A 22475-nucleotide genomic window follows, 5' to 3' on the forward strand; every position below is an offset into this window, starting at 1 on the left:
GAGGGTTCATCGAACCACAATCATACTATCTCTCTACTATTCCACTCCCGAACAGCGAGCGGAAAAAACGAACACCTAAACCTTTCTGTTCGAGCTCTGATTTCTCTTATTTTATTTTGATGATCATTCCTACCTATGTAGGTTGGGCTCAACAAAATATTTTCGTATTCGGAAGAGAAAGTTGGTGACTGAAATTTCGTAAAAAGGTCTCGCCGCGATGAAAAACATCTATGCTGTAATGACTTCCATCCCAACTCGTGTATCATATCTGCCACACTCTCTCTCCTATAACGTGATAATACAAAACGAGCTGCCCTTTTTTACACCCTTTCGATGTCCTCCGTCAATCCCACCTGGTAAGGATCCCACACCGCGCAGCAATATTCTAACAGAGGACGAACGAGTGTAGTGTAAGCTGTCTCTTTAGTGGACTTGTTGCATCTTCTAAGTGTCAACGTATTTTGTAATTACATTATGAGTATAGAAATATTACATTTGTAAATACATCGAGAATATTATTACAGAAAATATTACAACAATAACCAACGTCCTTTACACAAAATTAAATAACATTTTTTGGTAAACAATTACAGTACATACGAATTGCTTCATAGTGGCGTACATAGTACAATTAAATGTCATTTCATTTTATTAATAGTGTGTGTGCTGCCAGGGAACGTTACAAGTAGAGAAGGGGAAAGGATACACTAGATGTAAAGAGGAGGATAAAAGGTGTGTGTGAGGCTGGATTAGGAGCAGGGAAGGGCATAGAGGCAGGTGGATGATGAGACAGGGACTGGCAAAGGTCGGTGTCAAAGGTTATGCTGCAGGGAAAGTTTCCACCCACGTGGTACGGAAAAAGTTGCTGTTGGCAGGAAGAAACCAGATGCTACGTGCCGTGAGGAGTTACCGAAGTAGAGCACACGATGTCGCAGCGCTCGCTCGGCACATTGTCGTTGTATCTATATTGTCGAGTAGCCTCCCTCCACATATGCAGAGGGTTTCACTGATTAAGGCCTTTGCAGACCAAAATTACCCCTCCACCATGTCCAGAAATTGATCTGCTGTGCCTCATCTCCTCAGTCACCTGCCATCCCCCACGTGTTCACTGGTTGGCCACGAAACTCAGTACCGGTGAGGAATGGACCACCCAAATCACATTCTCTGCTGAGGCTTCCGTTAACTCTTGTCGTTCCCTGAAATGAACAGGGTGTCCACGACCCGGGACAACCGCGAGATCCGGGAAAAACCCGGGAATTTTTCCATCCGGGAGAAAACTGGAAAACCCGGGAATCTTTTAAAATTCCGGGAATTTTTCATTGTTTTAATTTTGAGTTAAATTTTTGTAACTTTCACTGGTAAGAACCAATACTCTGCGAAAGAATATTACTGTACCTCGTTACTGCAGCACTAAAACACGAACGAGAGAAAAAAAAATAAATAAAACATAAGTTGCAAAGGAAATGAACTACATACAAGCATTCTGCCAACAGCAAAATGTGTCAAAGGCTTAGGAAGACAATGCAGTGTTTCATAACAACAAATTGCCTCTGATGAGCGTGACGTCACAACTGTTTGCATTTGATTCATTTGAGCGGTTGCAAGCGAGCTTATGCGCATGTGCAGTTGAGTCGCGTATGAGTAGTATGTTCTCCCGCTTCTGGCTACAGAAGTGTGGCAGTTAGCTGTATAAGCAATAGCAACAAATAGCCATATGCTTTTCTGGAAAAATTTAACTGGTGCGCCTTACCTGCCAGATACACGTATGCGCAATAGACCCGGAACTAGGGGGCAGGGACAGACCGAAGTATCTGCACCATGTGGCAGTTTTGGGGTGGGGGGGGGGGGGGGGCAAATTCATATTACTGAGGAAAAAGACTTTGTTTCACATAGCGCAAAGCGTGCAGTGCACATTTGTCTATCAATTACTCATATGATTTTAACGCACCCCTGCTGGTTTTTGAACATTTTTGATCAAATTCTAAGTTGATTTCTGAATGAACTGTAAGTTGATTTCTGAATGAACTGTAAGTTGATTTCTGAATGAACTGTAAGTTGATTTCTGAATGAACTGTCAGTTGATTTCTGAATGAACTGTCAGTTGATTTCTGAATGAACTGTCAGTTGATTTCTGAATGAACCGTAAGTTGATTTCTGAATGAACCGTAAGTTGATTTTTGAATGCGTGCATAGTGTACGTGAGGTCTCTGCCAGGGGAATCACCGTCGTATCTAGAAATAAACTTTCCTGCAGACAAAAGGGGATGGGACATAAGAGTTGAGCGAATAAAACCAAAAGAGTGAGTGACAATCCCTTTTTATGTGGTTGATTGGGTTTGCAAATGATCAGTGTTATTTTAATTACTAGCGAATTCTATAGATTCAGACTGCTAGAGTGGAACTAATGACTAAACGGCAATAACAGGCAACAAAGATTATGTATTGTCTTCTCTGTGTATCCAAGAAAATGAAATTGTGACAAAATTTTTAGCCAGACTGCTACACTACTAAGGGCTAGTTATACAGGCTAGCAGCCGATAAAATTCTATTCTGGAAGTAGCGTGGAAAATGCCTTGTACGGAAATGTAATAACGCCTGGCCGGAGAATAAATGCGGGATAACTAAACCGGTGCCTGTGGCAGGGTTGGAGGAAAGAGAAGAAACGGGGACTCACAAATTACGGAAGAATATGACGATTCCAAATTTATATAAAAATTTCGTAATACTACTTTTTGATCTCAGGCTTCAGAAGCTAGAGAGTATGAATGAAATGTGAAACTATTTCCTAACATAAGACTTTTTGTTTGTAGTAGGACTAATAGGCATTAGATATTGGTACTTCGTGAATTATGTTCTGTTGTGTTATAAAAATGACCATTTGTCCAAAACAGTCTCGTTTATTTGGTGTGTGTAACAACTCCTGCAATATTAGGCAGGACTATTTCGTTTTATCTAGCACACATTGACGAAATACACGTAATGAGATCGAGAAACCACACCAGTCTTGGGTACTATTTGTATTAACAGCTTTTCTAGTATTAGACAACGACATTTAATTTTTCTTGTAGCAAAACGTCGACGAATTTGATGAGGTCATAGATTCTTTTCCAGAAAGGAAAGTGCACCATATAAAGCTGTGGCAAGATCAGAGAGAAAAAACCTAGGACTTCAGGATTGAAGATATGTGTACTGGCTCCCTTGTCTCTTGTCTTTACTCGTTTTATGTATCCTATATTTAATTTTATGTCACACAAAGCAGCAAGTTATTAGCTAATAGGGAGTAAGGACTGCAATTTTTCTGAAGAGTGCTTGTTCTGCCTGTTACAAATAATCCAATCCACTGTTAATTGTGAGATTTTCTTAAAGAGGGGCAGGGTATCAAACCGGCCGACTGGGAGCAGGAGAGGCACCACAGAACATTTTAATTTCCACTGGCCTGAATATATTTTGATGGCACGCATTACAAAATATTCCACAGAGCGAAATACAAGAAAGGTGCGATGGAAGAATGCTGTGTGAGGAGGCGTGGCACTGCACTTCGGCACACAGACCAAATACTATGTCTTACGTTCCCCAGACTCTACAGAAAGATGTATGCTACAAAATGAAGATATTTTTGAAAAGTTGATTTTTTTTTTAAATTTTTGGCGCCCTACCTCAAACGCTCGAGGGACGGGTAACGCTACTATCTAATATTGCACCGGTTCGGAAATGTTGTAGATCCGGACCTGATGCACAGGCAGTCTGAGTTGTAATGGGGAGGTAGTAGTCTCCACGTGACTCGTGTTTTCATTAAGTGATTTTGCTGTTTCCTATTCGTTTATTGCTCTCATGTCAAATGAAAACAAAACGGATTTTTGTGGTCGGGAGCTGTCAAGTGAATTAAAATAAATTTGTTATTAATTTCAGATTTTATTTTGTTTCCACCTTTCTGACAGTCAAGCGTTAAGAAAGAACCAAACATGAGATAATGCAGTACTGATACTCCAAGAAAATTTACATCTGAATCTGGACATATGAATGTGCACTTTAAGCCAAATTACACATTTTAGTATCCTCTAACGTCTTGTTTATTTCATGACATAATGTAAGATCTTTTAATGTTTTACAATGTACGAACGTATGGGCTCCTGCATCATCGTAGCTGCCCAAGTGCAGCGGCAGCTGTCATCTGGCGCTACTGCTAAAATGAATCTGTTTCTAACAGGTCGTGGGAAAATATTCCGAGGTTGTTTGAAAAGTGTTACTTTCAAGTAAAGTAAATTTTCTTTTACACAAGATGAACTCTGTGTGCGAATATCCGATGAATTTCAGAACAGTGTGTTTGACTCTCATTCAAAATTCAAATCTTTGAGGACGACCATTTAGAATATTTTCAAGCCCAGAAGATCAGACATTTATGTCGTTGTTAAAAATTTTACTGGCACATTTGTGTGATGTATCTTAAAGTGTAACATGCGCAAAGAAGGTCAACATTATGTGTGAAAGCTTAGCTTCTCTTGCAGCTTATTAATCTTAGGAGACCAATATTAGACATGTGTCCTATACTCTGAATATCCGCTGTCATTGGCTGGCAAGATCGCTTGACATGAGCTGCAGCTGACTTACAAAAGAGTATCTTAAACTCGGTTTCAATTCTTCAGAAAGAAACATGCAGTTTTTGGTGGAATTCGAATTTATACTTTCATAATACGAAAATACACAGTGTACGTGTTTCTGCACATCAGACATCTTTCCAAAACGTGTTTTTTCCCCTGAGTTTCCTTTTCTAAAGTGCCGGAAAATTCTACGCCGGTGTATAAAATCACAACCATTGAAAGGATTGATAAGTTCTATAGTTCCTAGGAAAAGTATACTGATACTTAACACGGAAAAAGTGTATTTTTATCCGAGAGAAAATGTATTTTTAACCAATAAATCCGGGAAAAAGCTGGGAATTTTTTTTCCTCGTCCATGTATACATCCTGAATGAAAAATATCATCTGCCACACACCTCCCACAGTGCTATTCCGCTGCCCGGCTGACCTGCACAGTATCCTCATACAACCCTCTCTTGACCCCTTGCATCGTGGCCTGCAGTAGACATAGATTCGAGACTTGTGCCGTACCTCCTCACACAACCTACTTCAGAGTGCCCCAAGGAAATGTAATAGGATTGATTTTGTTATCTACATACGTAAATGGTCTGAAAGGGTGAGCAGCAATCTGTGGTTGTTTGCTGATGATATTTTCATCTACAGCAAAACATCACCATTATGTGACTGTAGAAGGATGCAGGATGACTTGACAGAATTTCTGTTGGGTGCGTTGAATGACTGATTGCTCCACATGCAGAAAACTGAAGTGAAAGCAGATGAGTTGGAAGAACAATCCCGTAATGTTAAAATATAGTTCTGTGGTGTGCTGTTTGCACAGTCACATAAATTAAATGTCGAGGCATAAAAATGTAAACCGATGTGAAATGGTACAGGCACACAAGGACAGTAATGGGCAAGACATTTATGGTAGACTTCTGTTTATTGAGAGAATTTTAGGATAGTGAAGAAGACAATGTATTTGGGATTCCCATCAAGTCAAATTAAAGAAGACCTCGAGCAATTTAGAGGTGTGCTGCTAGATTTGTTACTGGTAGCTTTGATCGAGTTGCGAGTATTGTGGAGATGTTTTATGAACTCAAATTGGAATGCCTGGATGGAAGAAAACTTTCTTTTCATGAAATGATATTGAGAAAATTTAGAGAACCGGTATTTGGAGTGACTGCAGATGATCCTACTGTGGCCTGTGTAAGGATGAAGACAAGATAATAGAAACTAGAGCTTGTATGGAGGCATAGTGACAGTTCTTTTTCCTGTGTTCCATTTGTGAGTGGAACAGGGGAGGAAATTACTAGCAGCTATACGAGGGACCCTCTGCCAAGCGTCATATGGTAGCTTGTGGTTTATATATGTAGGTGCAATCCAGTTTGGTCACAGGTGTTCCCTGCCCCAGCAAATGCGGAGCTGCCATGTGGTTTACTGACTTAGCTGCAACTAATGTGTAGTAAGCTACAAGTTTACTTGGGCGTGACTACTAACTAGCCGTATGTCCTCATGAAGGGCCACTGCTGAACTGTGATTGGACTAAGTTTTGCTGAGCATGCAGTGCAACATGATGTATTTGAACTCAGTGATTGCTTCACACTGTGCCACCGGGCTTAATCCCACGGACATGAGCTTTTCTGAACTGCACAGGTGGGAAGTCTCCTAGCAGCATATCCTTCATTCCCCTAATCCTGATGGCCTCAACCTTTGCACCTCCATAGTCCTTTGCCCTTTTCTGTTTCTATCCTGACCCGTTCCTGCCCCCAGCGGTGCAGTCTTCCAGTGCTGCACCTAGTAGTCAATTGTGTGTGTGTGTGTGTGTGTGTGTGTGTGTGTGTGTGTGTTCTCTTACTGTAGTTCATGACTTATTTTTACATTTCCAGGCCTTCTTTATACTTGGTGGTTCATTAATATCTGAAGGTGCAACTTTACTGGTAGCTGTGCAGTCCCTCAGAAGAGGAGCCAAGAAAAATAATTTGCAGTTTTGGGAGTATGGTAAGCTTTTACCCATTTTATTACATCTGTTTTTTTCATGTGAAGTTTGCAGATACGATATAATAAAAAATACTGAATCCTTATGCAAATGTATAGGCACCCATTTTCAACCAGAAAACCAGAAGCACAAAATGCCTTAAGAGAAGTTTTGTCTGTATCAACATTAATTCTTTGCAGTGGCTATGTCGGAGCATCCTGCCTGCTCAGCAGGCTATCAGGATGCGAGCATATTGTGGCCTGGTCTGTGGGCCGTTGACACAGCCCAGAGAAGGTTGCAGGCTGTGGCCACTGGAATATAGTGCCATGTTCCAGCTTGCATAGAACCACTATTCAGTAATGCTTCCTATAAACTCAATATCACACTGTATGATCGCAGTGGCTGTAGTTTCTAGTAACCACAAAAGAGAGCTTCAAACCTAATCCACTATCCTGCATTGAGGAAGTATTTTAGACAAATGATAAGGAAATCTTTTATTTGTGATAGGAAAACTCTGCGACTTGAGATTTGCACTACCAATACATTCGCATATAATGTATTAAAATTTTGTTAACATTGGACAAAAATGTTTGCTATATAGTTTTAATGTGTGCATTTCCTAGTGAAGGCACCCAAAATTTGCACTGTCTTCTGTTCCACATGGCAATGTGTGTTGCTTTTGTTTTATTGTTCACCCTTTGCAACATCTGATATGGCAGTACTGCAGGATATTGTATGTGCTTCCAGATTATATGTGTTTCTATACTGTGTACTTACCATATAGAGAAGATGCTGATACACAGATAGGCACAACAAAAACACACTCACAATTAAAGCTTTTGGCCATTAAGGCTTTCGTCAAAATACACACACACACACACACACACACACACACACACACACACACACACACACACACACACGATTGTAGTCTCAGGCGACTGAAACCACATCGTAAGCAGCAGCACCAGTGCATGATCGGAGCGGATGACTGGGCGAGGGTAAGAAAGAAGCTGGGGTGGGGAGGGGGAGGGATAGTATGTTGGCAGTGGCAGAGTGTGAAGTGCTGCGAGTCAGATGGAGGGCTGGAGAGAAATGGGTGGGGGGGGGGGGGGGGGGGAGGGAGGAGGAGACGTAGGGGAAATGAAGAGAAATAAAAAGACTGAGTGTGGTGGTGGAGTCACAGCTGTGTAGTGCTGGAATGGGAACAGGGAAGAGGCTGGGTGGGTGATAACAGTGGCTAACAAAGGATAAGGCCAGGAGGGTTAAGGGAGCGTAGGATGCATTGCAGGGAAAGTCCCCTCGTGCGCAATTCAGATGCATATGGCACAGATTGTGAAGCAGTCATTGAAATGAAGGATGTAGTGATTAGCAGCATATTCAGCAACAGTGTGGTCCACTTGTTTCTTGGCCACAGTTTGTTGATAGCCATTCATGTGGACAGACAGCTTGTTGGTTGTCATGCCTACATAGAATGCAGCACAGTGGTTGCAACTTAGTTTGTTGACGACATGACTGGTTTCACAGGTAGCTCTGCCTGTGATGGAATAGGTGATGTTAGTGATCGTACTGGAGTAGATGATGGTTGGAGGATGAACAGGTCTTGCGTCTAGATCTATTACAGGGGTATGAGCCACGAGATAAGGGATTGGGAGTGGGGGTTGTATAAGGATGAATGAGTATATTTTGTAGGTTCGGTGGACAGCGGAATACCACTATGGGAGGGGTTGGAAGGATTGTGGGCAGGATGTTTCTCATTTCGGAGCATGACAAGAAATAATCGAAACTCTGGCAGAAAAAAGTAATTCAGTTACTCCATTACTGGGTGGTACCGATTTATGAGGGGAATGCTCCTCTGTGGCCAGAGCACAGACTTTCGGAGGTGGTTTGAGGGTGGAAAGATAAGGCATGGGAGATCTGTTTTCATACGAGGGCATTTTGAAAGGTGAAGATACAATGGCTCTCAGTCCTTAAATAGAACATTTATTTAGAAATCGTCAGTTACATCTTATTAGATGGATTATTTGTTATTTTTTGACATAATAACACCCGTTATCCAAACATTTGTTACGTCGGTGCACGAGCTTTTGTATCCCACACTCTTAGAAGGTTGCCGCCTGTTGTCAGAACCACATTTCAACTTCATCTTTGAGCTCTTCATTGTCGTGGTATGATTTTCCACCAAGATGTGACTTCAGGTAATGAAAGACATGGAAGCCGGTGGATGCTAGGTCCGGGCTGTATGGTGGATGGTCCAATAAGTCCCAATTGAATTGTTTCAGTAGTGCTTTGGTTACGAGTGCTGTGTGAGGCCTAGCATTGTTATGAAGCAAGCGGACTCCACTTGTCAGCATTCCTCTGCGTTTGTTTTGAATGTCCTTCGAAGACGTTTCAAAGTCTTACAATATGCAGCAGCATTAATTGTCGTTCCAGGAGGCATAAATTCCAACAGAAGAATGCCTTGTCTGTCCCAAAAACAGAAGCCATGATTTTCTTTGCTGAAATCGACATTTTGCATTTATTGGCTTTTGGGGAATTCGAATGGCGCCTTTGCTTTGATTATTGTTTCTATTCAGGTGTATGGTGATAAACACACGTCTTGTCACTTGTCACAATGTGATCAAGGAACTCATCACCTGCTTCAGCATAGCGTGTGAGGAAGTCGAGTGCAAAGCCCCCCCCCCCCCCCCCCCCCTTTTTTTTGTGTTCTTCCATTAACAGTTTTGGAACCCAGTGCACACACAATTTCCTGTACCCTAACTTGACAGTCACAACATGACAAAGAGTTGTCATTGACACGTCCGGTATGATCTGAAGGAATTCTTTCAATGTGAGACGTCTATTTGCATGAATTGCTTCCTCTGTTCTCCGAAGAAGGGCATCAGAGATTACAGATGTCCGACCTGTTCTTTGTTTGTCGTGAACATAGGTCCTACCTTCAGTGAAATGGCGACACCAATTAGTTACATTCTGTCGATTCATAATGTTCCTATAAACAGAAACTATTTCTTCATGAGTATCCGCTGGTCGCTGACCTTTTGCATGAAGAAAACTTATGACGGAGCGCACTTTGGATTTGGCGGGATTCTGAATCAGCGCAGCCATTTTAAACACGACCTACTCCAACCAGAAGCTATGTTCAACTGCCGAACGACCGCGAGGAGAAAGCTAATGGTTCAGGGTTAACGCCAGTGTTGCCAACTAGCTCGCCAAAACTCTTCTTTTTCTTTGGCGTAAGGTGTATCTTTACTTTCTGAAATACCCTCGTACAAGGTTGGGAGGATAATTACGGTCAGGGAAGGCTTCAGTAAGACTCTCAGTATATTTCGAGAGGGAGTGCTCATCACTGCAGATGCGATGACCACGGGTGGCTAGACTGTGCTGAAGGGATTTCTTGTAATGGAATGTGTGGCAAATGTCGATATTCCTGGTGGTTAGTTGGTTTGATAAGGATGGAGGTACTGATGTTGCCATCTTTGAGGTGGAGGTTAGTATCTAGGAAGGTGGCTTGTTGGGTTGAGTAGGACCAGATGAAGCAAATGGGGAAGAAACAGTTGAGGTTCTGGAGAAATGTGGATAGGGTGTCACCTTCGATCCAGATCGCAAAGATGTTATCATTGAATCTGAACCAGGTGAGGGGTTTAGGACACTGGGTTTTTAGAATGATTCCTCTAGATGGCCCGTGAATAGGTTGGCGCAGGATGGTGCCATGCGGGTGCCCATTCCCGTACCCTGGATTTGTTTGTAGGTAATACCGTCAAAGGAGAACTAATTGTGGATGAGGATATAGTTGGTCATGGCGACTAGGAAGGAGGTTCAGTGTGGTAAGGGGACAGGAACTGTGGAGAGTCGGTAGAGAAAATGGTTGGTATCTTTTGTATAGGAGGGTAGGTTCCGGGTAATAGGTTGGAGGTGTTGGTCTATGAAAATAGAGATTCTCTCGATGGGGGCACCGTAACTGGCCACAATGGGGCATTCTAGGTGGTAAGGTTTATGAACTTTAAGTAGTATGTAGAAGGTAGGAGTGTGGGGAGTGGTAGGAGTGAGTAGAGACATCGACTCTGGGGAGAGGTTCTGGGATGGGGCCTAAGGATTTGAGTAGTGACTAGAGATCCTGCTGGATTACTGCAATGGGGTCACCCCCATCACAGCCTCCTCCTTACCACCACCGAATCACTACTCCCGTCACGCGCTGGTGCTGTTGCTCGCAGTGTGGTTTCAGTTGCCTGAGACTGCGTGTGCGCGTGCGTTGTTGACGAATGCCGTAATGGCCAAAAGCTTTAATTGTGAGTCTTTTTGTTGTGTCTCTCTTTGACTCGGCATCTCCGCTATATGGTGAGTAGCAACTTTACTTCTCATAATTGTTACATTCTATCCTGGATTTTCCATTGTTTGATATAGTGTATACTTTGTAGATTAGGAAACATTTCATTTGTATAGCCTTGCACCCCATTTTTTGTTCTGGGCAACAGGAAGTGTTTCTTAGAAACTGCACAGTGATGGTGGTGATGAAACTTTTGGTCTGAAATACTCTTGACGAGCTAAAATATTATGACTACTGACCACAGTGAGATTGAATGCTGCTTGGTGGTGATGCTGGTATGTGACACAGTAAGGAAAATAGTGGGAATACTTTTAGTGGCAATAGAGGCCACAAGTGGGCAAATACGTGATTTCGATTAAGATCAATTCCTATCGTCCTTCACGTGAGAAAGAGTGTGAGAAATGGTGAAGCTGTCCTTTTGCTACTGTAGTGAGTTTGTATGGAAAGTTATCAAAGGAAGGTGAAACTACCAGTAGATGGCAAGGTGTCATATAACTGCACTTCATCACAGAATGTCCTCTGTAAAGTAAGATAGGCCATGATGTGTGACAGATCTGATGACAGAGTACAGGGGTGGGGCAGGCACAAGTATTTCAGAGAACATTTGACGGCGGACATTGTTGAACGTGGGCTTCACGGACGATGGCCCCTCAATTCTCCCGTGTCAGCTGCACGACATCATCAGTTAAGATTGCATTTGGGACACCTTTGTGCTTGATGTCTTCTTGCTCGTGGTGATGTCTACTGGCAGGATAACTGCATGTCTCATGAGACCTGAATAGTATTCTTATGGTTTGAGGACAACTATAGTGAACACACGTTGACGTCACACCACCAGATTTGCTGAATCTGGATTCAAACTCGTGCAGCGCACCTAGGACACCATTGGTTGCCAGTTACACACTCACCAATGACCAGCCTGTGACTTACCTCTCAAAACAGGCCGTGGAGTTGTAGAATACATACCACCCAGGATTGCTTTTATATAATATATAAATGGAGAAAACGTAAAAATGGAGAAAATGAAGCTGTGGATATGACTACAGGTCTCTAAAAAATGATATTGGTAGGAAGTGCAACAATGTGCTTAAGCAAGAATGGGTTGAGGACAAATACAAAGCTGTATCAGCATCCATGAGTAGAGAGAAGAAGAAATACAGCCTGTAGGAAAATTAAAAATAAATCTTTGGAGAAAAGAGAAGCAGCTGTACGAATAGCAGGCGTTCAGGGGTGACAACCTGGTACTAAGTGATGGTGGGAAAGCTAGAAAGTGGAAGGAATATACAGAATGGCTGTACAAGGGAAATGAACTTGTAGGTATTATTAGAAGAATTTGACAGAGCAGTGAAGGACCTGGAGTAGCTGACATTGCCTCAGAATTATTGAGACCCTTCGGAAAGCTGACTTTGACGAATCTGTTCCATCTAGTGTACTAGCTACAAGAGGCTGGCAAACTACCATCAGACTTTGAGAAAGCTGTAATGATTCCAATCCAAGGAGGCAGGTGCTGACAGGTGTGAAAATTACTGAAGTATAGTTTAATAAATTGTGATCGAAAAATACTGCCATTAATTAGTTACAATAGACTGGAGAAACTGGTGGAAGCTAACCTACCCTGGAGGAGATCAGTTTGAGTTCCAGAGAGCTGTAAGGACACATGTGGCAATACTGACCCTATGGCTTATCTTCAAACATATATTAAAGACAAGCAGATCATCATTTATTGCATTTGTAGATTTAGAGCGTGCTTTTCTTAAAGTTGAGTGGCATAAACTCTTTAAACTTTTGAAGGTTGCTGAGATAAAACAAGGAACAAAAGGTTATGTATACCTTGCACAGAAGTCAGACAGATGTTATAAGAATTGAAGGACATGAAAGAAAAACAGTTGTTGAGATGAAAGTGAGACTGAGATGTTGCGTGGGCCTTAGGTTATTAAATCTGTACGTCGAGTAAGCAGTAAAAGAAATAGGAATTGAATTAAAGTTCAGAGACAGCATGCAATCCTATGAGTGATGGCAAAGAACTTAGAAGAGCAGTTCAACAGAATGCATAGTGTCTTGAAAAGATGTCAACTGATGATGGTCAAACTAAAGGGGATACAAAATGCAGACTGGCAATAACTTATCTGTGAAAGAACAATTTAATATCAAATGTAAAGTATGTGGAGACATTTATCTGGAATGTAGTCTTATGCCAGAATGAAATGGGAATAATGAAACAGTTGATACTTGATGAGAGTATAAGTTTTTAAATAGAAGAATTGGGTGGGGGGGAGGGGAGAGGGGAGGGGGGGAGATAAACACTCGTGTAGATAGACAGAGGCTTGAATACAGTTATCAGTTTTGAATGGATGTAGGTTGCAACAGTTAATGGATAGTTAAAAAAGCTTGCACAGGGTATACTTGAGAGATGTAGATGCTTACGATTTCTACCACTGGTATTGGCTTAGTGAGATTAGATTGAAACCCCCGTTTTCTTGTATTGTTGTATAATTCTAGCTTTTAAGTAAAGGTGTGTGCATAATAGTATCAAAAGCCTTATACTCATCAGAGCAGAGTCCAGAGGAAAATTACTTTTGATTAAACCATGTGAGGGTTTCGTAATTGAAACTGGAAAGTTCATCTGTAATAGGTCTCTGTTCTTACGAAACCCGAACTGGTGTTAGTGAATGGTTCCATCTTATTGGGAAATGCTGTTATTTGGCTGCATATGACTACTTCAGTTATATTACAGTGGTAAATCCAGGATGTAATAGCAATAATATGCTAGATATATTCTGCAGTAGAGCAAGTACTACCCAAGGGAGAGGCCCCCCCCCACCCCCCACCCCCACCCCTCCCCTCCACAGCCACCGTGCTCAGAGGTGGCAGTGGTCACTTTGTGTGTGTGTGTGTGTGTGTGTGTGTGTGTGTGTGTGTGTGTGTGTGTGTGTGTGTCTGTGTGTGTGTGTGTCTGTGTGTGTGTGTGTGTGTGTGTGTGTGTGTCTGCTGATGGACTATGTCCAATATCTGCAATCTGCATATATCCGCATTCCTGCAACTCGCCAACTAGTGGGCAGAATGGAAAAAGGGCAATGATTGTTTACCTTATGACTGTCTCCTTTATTAATGACTGAAATTACATTTCAAATCTTTAACACTTCTGTAAAACACTGTCTTCTTATTGAAGTGTTTAACATGTTACTTGAGGTGTCACAATTGCCACAGAAATATTTGTCTATAAATAATAATGAACATGGCAGTCCAATTGAGTAAGGTAGTTTTTTGGCTCTTATAATTTGTAATGTTGGGTTCAGTTACATTAGGATAATTTGTAATGTTGGGTTCAGTTACATTAGGGTCAGGAAAACTGACCTAAGACTAAAGGGTTGTGTCTGTCAGCACAGTGATTCCTGACAGTAGAATATCAATAGCCTTTGAAAAAAAATGCTGGTTAATTAATTCAACTGGAAGTATTCAGATAGTACCATTCTTAGACCACAGACCTTGCAGTGACCTCATTATATTGAAACCGACATCTTGCTCAGCTGACAAGTGGTGACTTCTGAAATACTGTTCAGTTTATCTTTATCTTAAAGTATTGTTTTTAGGAACAATATCCTGATTACAGTTGTAAAGTTTTGTACATCATTCAGTTGCATCAATAGGTGTGTGAAAGGAAATAATATGAGACGTGATCAGAAAGTAATGGTTCTTTTTTATTTATGTTATAGTCCTTATTTATTCATCAATTACAGCTTTATCCCCTTGTCCCCTTCAAAGTAACCCCCTCAGATATAATACACTTGGGCCAGTGCTTTTTCAGGTCTTGGAAGCACTTCTGGAGCCATTTCTTGTTATGGTGTTCTACAGTGATCTGTTTTTATCTCATCAGCGGGGGCAAAATCCTTTCACGGTTCTCTTCATCCTCGGTAATAGGGAGAAGTTGTAGGGAGTCACGTCTGGCAGAAATGGTCGCTGAGGTAACATAAAAATTTTGTTGTTTTGCCAGAAAGTTGGGGATAAACATTTGAGCTGGTTAGCGGGAGCATTACCGTGATGCAATTTCCGAGAGTGGTTTTCCTCCAGTTTTTGACATTTTCTTCAGATTGCTACAAACAAGTGGCACAAAACTTCCAGGTAGTATTTCTTATTGACTGCACGACCATGAGACAAGAACTGATGATGCACTGTTGCATCGTAACTGAAGAACCTTCACACATGATCGAATTTGTGGAATTTTTTTCATCTTGCCTCTTCAGGCAGTTTTCATTGGGACGATTGGGCCTCAGTTTCGAAGTCAACCTGTATGTCTGTGTTTTGTCACCAGTTATAACTTTTCTTTAAAAGTTCTGGATCATTGTCGAATTTGACATATACTGGCAGTAAGCTTGACGGACCTGCAACCCTGCAGACGGTGAAGCATTGTGTACATGCATAACTCCAAGGTGTTGCTTCTGAGCACTCCAGCTGCTGGTGTGTGTCATAGTGCAAATGATAGATGGTGGGGCAGCACAACCAGAAGTCCTTCTCACTTAGGATCTACCTGCCTCTGTTGAGTAGTCACGTGGGCAGAAGTAGACCCAGACATATACCAATACACACTGGCTATTTACAACAGTGCAGCTCCATTCATTGGCATGTTTCCACTGATGCTCTGGGCCAGTTAATGTATTGTGGGTAATACTAGATCTCCAATTAAAGCCTGGTTGAAGCCGCCACATCAAGACTTCAGACCAGTCCAATATCACCTGTGAGAAGTATCTTTGGCCAGCTGCTGCTGAGTGCACTCTCCTTCCTTCGTGGGAAACTTCATTGAAGTAGTCTTTACCTCCCTTCGTCTTAATGAAGTTCGTGTTTTCTAGGCAGGTACCTTATCAGTTTCTATGAGTTTTGCATGAAGTCTGTAAGAAATAGTTTTTTGTTTAGCTAATATCCTATTGTGTGGTAACGACCCACTCTCTTGATAATTTGAAATGTGTTCTTTCTCAGGCATCTCACTACAAGAGATATAGCAGCTTGGTGATGAGATTGTCTGTGGACCCTTCTATTCTTTACTCTCCTTCCAGATCCACAGATGGGCCAGATCTTCTAGCTTCCCTTTGGCCAAACACCAGGTTCCTGACCCACTTGATACGACACAGATGATGTTCCTCTTCCTGTGGTACATGGAGAACATTATACAGGGGCTGGTAAATATGTAGGTGGACATTACTGTGACATCCGTGACAGACCGCGACTCTGGTCTTGAATGGACACCGTGGGTGAAGGACTCTGCGGGGCTCCTCTGCAGTGTCCCACCTGTGACAGGAAAGAAGGATCCTCGTCCAAATTTTCTGGTCTGCCTCGAGCATGCCTTGAGCTACGCCTATTGTCGGGCATTCCTCATTTTCTACATTGACCAGGTATCTACTGCCTTCCTCAGCAATTAAATCCCAGACTTGAACTGGAATCCCTGCCATATGAGAAACTGAAATAGCCTGTTGCCCTCGGCAGTTGGTCTCTTGCATTCACTGTTTCATCATGCATCCTAGGCGCCAGTGTCAGTTTCACCCTGCCAAATGTGCAGCGTGTGGCTAAATAGGTCACAAAGCAGAGATCTGCTGAGCCTTCTCTGAAATGCATGTGGATTACATTCGGGTAGAGCAACCTGACGTGGCAAACCCAGAGATCATCCGTGTCCGTGTGCTACTCAGAATGTTCAGGATCAACAACTGTCCCTGCAGGTGTTAGTCAGTGGTCACCCAGTCAACTTCCATGTGGACACTAGTTCTACCTCATCAATCATAGTGTGGAATACCTACCAGCAGTTGGACTCTTCTCCCCACCAAATGCTCAGTCAGCACCTTCGCAGTTACAGCGAAGACATAGTAGTGGTCAGTGGACAGTTCACATTTTTTCATCTGGAGAAATCTGGGAAAACCCAGGAAGTTTTTCATCCAGGAGAAATCCTGGAAAAACACAGGAAGATTTTAGACTTCTGGTAATTTTTCATTATTTTAGTTTTCAGTTAAATGACTGGTATGACCAGATGACTCTAACATAGAATTCCACTTAAGCCCACTATTGCAGAATAATACTGCAGCAAGAAAACATAAATGAAGGAATAACACTGAAATTAAACGTTAATTGCAAAGAAAACGTCCCATTTACAACAACAAAACACAGTGCCCAGAAATGTGTCTGCCAACAGCAAAATGTGTCAACTTCGTAACACCTAACTGCTTTCAATCCAGTATTCTTGTGGGCCTCGTTTCAATGAGTGTGACATCACAACTGTTTACATTTGTAATAGGTCGTGGGAAAATATTGCAAGTGGTGGTTTGAGAAGCGTTACTTCCAAAGTAAATTTCCTTTTATGCAAGATGAATTATGTTACTTGTGAGAATGTGTGATGAATTTATTAAGCCATGGAGCATTAGACTCTCATTCAAAATGTAGCATTGAGGACCAACCACTTAGAAAAAATTATGACCCAGAAGACAAGCCATTTATACTGTTATTTAATATTTTATTGACACATTTGTGTTTGATACCTCTCAAAGGGTAACACACTTTAAAAGACCAAGTTTTGAGGTTAATTTTTCATATTTGTTTTAGTTCTTTCATAGATTACAAATTATGCATATGTCATTGACAAAAAGTATAATTATAAAAAAAAAGTGTGAAGTGAGCCCTTGTGCAATTTTCTATGAAAAGTAAGTACTTGATGGAACATGCGTTCAGCCAGGTAATCCACTAAATGTTCGGTGCATAGCAGTGAAATTTATAATCATGCTTGTCGGAAATATTCAGCTGCTGCAATTTCAGTTGTGCTCTTAGGGTTCCACCTGACTACACCCTCGGAAAAAAAGAGCAAAAACTTTTTGATGATCAGTATTATATGTGAAACCTGAGCTTTTCTTGTGGCTATATGTATGCATGCATATTAATTTAAACCATTAACTTTTCTGATTTGATATATGTGTTTGCACTACTTAACAGTGATGTTGCTATTGGCTGACTACATCGTATCTCCTATGCTCTGAATAGCTGCTGTCAGTGGCTGGCAATACCACTGGTCATGAGCTATTATTGGCTGACCAAAGTGCATTGCAGCCGTGATTTCAGTGCTTTGGAAGTTGCTGTGCTGTATTTGGTGGAATTCCTGTTTATACATTCATAATGCAAAAATAAGCATTGTAAATATTGCCATGCATCAAAGATGTTTTCAAAACATGTTTCTTGCTGGGTTTCATTTTCTAAAGTGCCATGAAGTTCTATGCAGGTATATAAAACCTTCACTATTCGAGAACATTTGATTAGTTTTACAGCTATGAGCGAAAGTATATAGTCACTTAACATGGGAAAAAATGTACTTTCATGAGGGTTATAACGTATCTTCACCCAGGAAAAGTGTACTTTTACCTGAGAAATACGGGAAAAATCCTGGATTTTTCTTTTTGTCCACATATACACCCTGAGGATGTGCCTTCTCATCGTCAATACTCTTGGGACGATGGACTTATTGGCACTTGATCTTTTAAGTGCTTTGGGACTAGAAGTGCACGGTGCAACCAATAGCATCTAGTAGACTATGAAAAATTCTTTCTTACATGCTCTTCACTCACAGTGTCATTCAGTTTTTGAGCCTTCTACATCAGGCATTGTGGGATTTGAAGCCCACATCACTGTCCTACCAATGGCCATGCCCCACTTTCTCAAGGCTTGAAATATCCCATTCGAGCTGAGTGGGAGCTGCAATATTTGCAAGGAGCTGGCATCTTGACAGCTGTTCCAATAGTCAGTGGGCAACACCCATCGTGCTTGTCGACAAACCAGACAGCTACCTCTGCAAATGTAGTGACATCAAGAACACCATTAATGTGCAGTCTGTTGTTGATTCTTACCCTACCCCAAAGGTGGAAGAGAGTCTTATTTGCCTGGCTGGAGGCAAAATCTTTGCGAAAATTGATCTCAATGTCATACATTTACAGCGTCTGTTGGATGCGGTATTGCAAGACTTGCTTGTGATCAACACACCCTTCGGTCTCTTTCATTACAATCACCTGCCCTTTGGGATTTGTGAACACCGCAGAGATATTTCAGAGGTATTTGAAACACTTTACGTTTTAAGTGCTGGGTGTGGCCAATTACCTGGACGACAACATCGTTGCCGGTCACTCTGTCCACTTGGCAGCTGTCTAAGATACCATTTTTCTCGCGCTATAGCTAGCTAACCGTCATTGAAACGTGGAGAAAAGTCAGTTTTTCATTCCTCAAGTTGAATATTTGGGACATATCCTTAGTGCCACATGTATCTGGCCAGTGCCACAGTATGTCCAGGCTGTGCAGAACTTGCAACCTCAGATGAATCTGAAGCAACTTCACTCTGTCTTGTTGTTGTTTATGTTGTTGTTGTTGTCTTCAGTCATGAAACTGGTTTGATGCAGTTCTCCATGCTAATCTATCATGTGCAACCTCCTTCATCTCCCAGTACCTACTGCAACCTACATCCTTCTGAATCTGCTTAGTGTAGTCATCTCTTGGTCTCCCTCTACGATTTTTACCCTCCACGCTGCCCTCCAATATTAAATTGGTGATCCCTTGATGCCTCAGAACATGTCCTACCAAACAATCTCATCTTTTGGTCAAGTTGTGCCACAAACTTCTCTTCTCCCCAATCCTATTCAATACTTCCTCATTAGTTATGTGATCTACCCATCTAATCTTCAGCATTCTTCTGTAGCACCACATTTCAAAAGCTTATATTCTCTTCTTGTCCAAACTATTTATTGTCCATGTTTCACTTCCATACATGGCTACACTCCATACAAATACTTTCAGAAACGACTTCCTGACACTTAAATCTACACTCAATGTTAACAAATTTCTCTTCTTCAGAAACACTTTCCTTGCCATTGCCAGTCTGCATTTTATATCCTCTCTACTTCGACCATCATCAGTTATTTTGCTCCCCAAATAGCAAAACTCCTTTACTACTTTAAGTGTCTCATTTCCTAATCTAATTCCCTCAGCATCACCCGACTTCATTCGACTACATTCCATTATCCTCGTTTTGCTTTTGTTGATCATCATCTTATATCCTCCTTTCAAGACACTATCCATTCCGTTCAACTGCTCTTCCATGTCCTTTGAGGTTTGCCGATGACATTGTAATTCTGTCAGAAACAGCAAAGTTTTTATTTCTTCTCCATGGATTTTAATACCTACTCTGAATTTTTCTTTTGTTTCTTTTGCTGCTTACTCAATATACAGATTGAATAACATCAGGGAGAGGCTACAACCCTGTCTCACTCCCTTCCCAACCGCTGCTTCCCTTTCATACCCCTTGACTCTTATAACTGCCATCTGGTTTCTGTACAAATTGTAAATAGCCTTTCGCTCCCTGTATTTTACCCCTGCCACCTTTAGAATTTGAAAGAGAGTATTCCAGTCAACTTTGTCAAAAGCTTTATCTAAGTCTACAAATGCTATAAATGTAGGTTTGCCTTTCCTTAATTTATTTTCTAAGATTAGTCGTAGGGTCAGTATTGCCTCACGTGTTCCACTATTTCTAAGGAATCCAAACTGGTCTTTGCCGAGGTCGGCTTCTACCAGTTTTTCCATTCGTCTGTAAATAATTCGCATTAGTATTTTGCAGCTGTGACTTATTAAACTGATAGTTCGGTAATTTTAACATCTGTCAACACCTGCTTTCTTTGGGATTGGAATTATTATATTCTTCTTGAAGTCTGAGGGAATTTCTCCTGTCTCGTACATCTTGCTCACCAGATGGTAGAGTTTTGTCAGGACTGGCTCTCCCAAGGCCTTCAGTAGTTCCAATGGAATGTCGTCTTCTCCCAGGGCCTTGTTTCGACTCAGGTCTTTCAGTGCTCTGTCAAACTCTTCACGCAGTATCATATCTCCAATTTCATCCTCATCTACATCCTCTTCCATTTCCATAATATTGTCGTCAAGTACATCACCTTTGTATAGACTCTCTATGTACTCCTTCCACCTTTCTGCTTTCCCCTTCTTTGCTTAGAACTGGGTTTCCACCTGAGCCCTTGATATTCATACAAGTGGCTCTCTTTTCTGCAAAGCGTCTCTTTAATTTTCCTGTAGGCTGTATCTATCTTACCCCTAGTGAGATGAGCCTCTAAATCCTTACGTTTGTCCTCTAGCCTTGCCTGCTTAGCCATTTTTCACTTCCTATCGATCTCATTTTTGAGACGTTTGTATTCCTTTTTGCCTGCATCATTTACTGCATTTTTATATTTTCTCCTTTCATCAATTAAATTCAATATTTCTTCTTTTACCCAAGGGTTTCTACTAGCCCTTGTCTTTTTACCTACTTGATCCTCTGCTGCCTTCACTACTTCATCCCTCAGAGCTACCCATTCATCTTCTACTGTATTCCTTTCCCCCATTCCTGTCAGTTGTTCCCCTATGCTGTCCCTGAAACTCTGTACAGCCTCTGGTTTAGTCAGTTTATCCAGGTCCCATCTCCTTAAATTCCCACCTTTTTGCAATTTCTTCAGTTTTAGTCTACAGTTCATAACCAATACATTGTGGTCAGAGTCCACATCTGCCCTTGGAAATGTCTTAAAATTTAAAACCTGGTTCCTAAATCTCTGTCTTAACATTATATAATCTATCTGAAACCTTTTAGTATCTCCAGGGTTCTTCCATGTATACAGCCTTATTTTGTGATTCTTTAAGCAAGTGTTAGCTATGATTAAGTTATGCTCTGTGCATAATTGTAACAGACGGCTCCCTCTTTCATTTCCTAGCCCCAATCCATATTCACCTACTGTGTTTCCTCCTCTCCCTTTTCCTACTGTCGAATTCCAGTCACCCATGACTATTAAATTTTTGTCTCCCTTCACTACCTGAATAATTTCTTTTATGTCATCAAACATTTCTTCAATTTCTTCGTCATCTGCAGAGCTAGTTGGCATATAAACTTGTACTACTGTAGTAGGCATGGGCTTCGTGTCTATCTTGGCCACTATAATACATTCACTATGCTGTTTGTAGTAGCTTACCTGCACTCCTATTTTCCTATTTGTTATTAAACCTACTCCCGCATTACCCCTATTTGATTTTGTATTTATAACCCTGTATTCACCTGACCAAAAGTCTTGTTCCTCCTGCCACCGAACTTCACCAATTCCCACTATATCTAACTTTAACCTATCCATTTCCCTTTTTAAATTTTCTAACCTACCTGCCCAATTAAGGGATCTGACATTCCATGCTCCGATCCATAGAATGCCAGTTTTCTTTCTCCTGATAATGACGTCCTCTTGAGTAGTCCCTGCCCGGAGATCCAAATGGGGTACTATTTTACCTCTGGAATATTTTACCAAAGAGGAAGCCATCATCATTTAACCATACAGTTAAGCTGCATGCCCTCAGGAAAAATTATGGCTGTAGGTTCCCCTTGCTTTCAGTCGTTCACAGTACCACAACAGCAAGGCCGTTTTGGTTAATGTTACAAGGCCAGATCAGTCAATCATCCAGACTGTTGCCCCTGCAACTACTGAAAAGGCTGCTGCCCATCTTCAGGAACCACACGTTTGTCTGGCCTCTCAACAGATACCCCTTCGTTGTGGTGGCACCTATGGTACGGCTAT

The 22475-nt window shown here is 41.5% G+C and overlaps 1 protein-coding gene across 1 annotated transcript in view; it reads left to right on the forward strand.

Moving 5' to 3' along the window:
- Positions 1 to 22475, forward strand: part of LOC126354125 (zinc transporter 9) — a 186063-nt gene that overhangs the window by 100516 nt on the left and 63072 nt on the right. The window contains exon 9 of the mRNA XM_050003521.1: positions 6463 to 6574. Within this exon, the coding sequence (XP_049859478.1) occupies positions 6463 to 6574 (112 nt within the window). The remainder of the gene's footprint in view (positions 1 to 6462; positions 6575 to 22475) is intronic.

This window comes from Schistocerca gregaria, chromosome 3 (assembly GCF_023897955.1).
Source record: "Schistocerca gregaria isolate iqSchGreg1 chromosome 3, iqSchGreg1.2, whole genome shotgun sequence".
Classification (NCBI taxonomy): domain Eukaryota; kingdom Metazoa; phylum Arthropoda; class Insecta; order Orthoptera; family Acrididae; genus Schistocerca; species Schistocerca gregaria.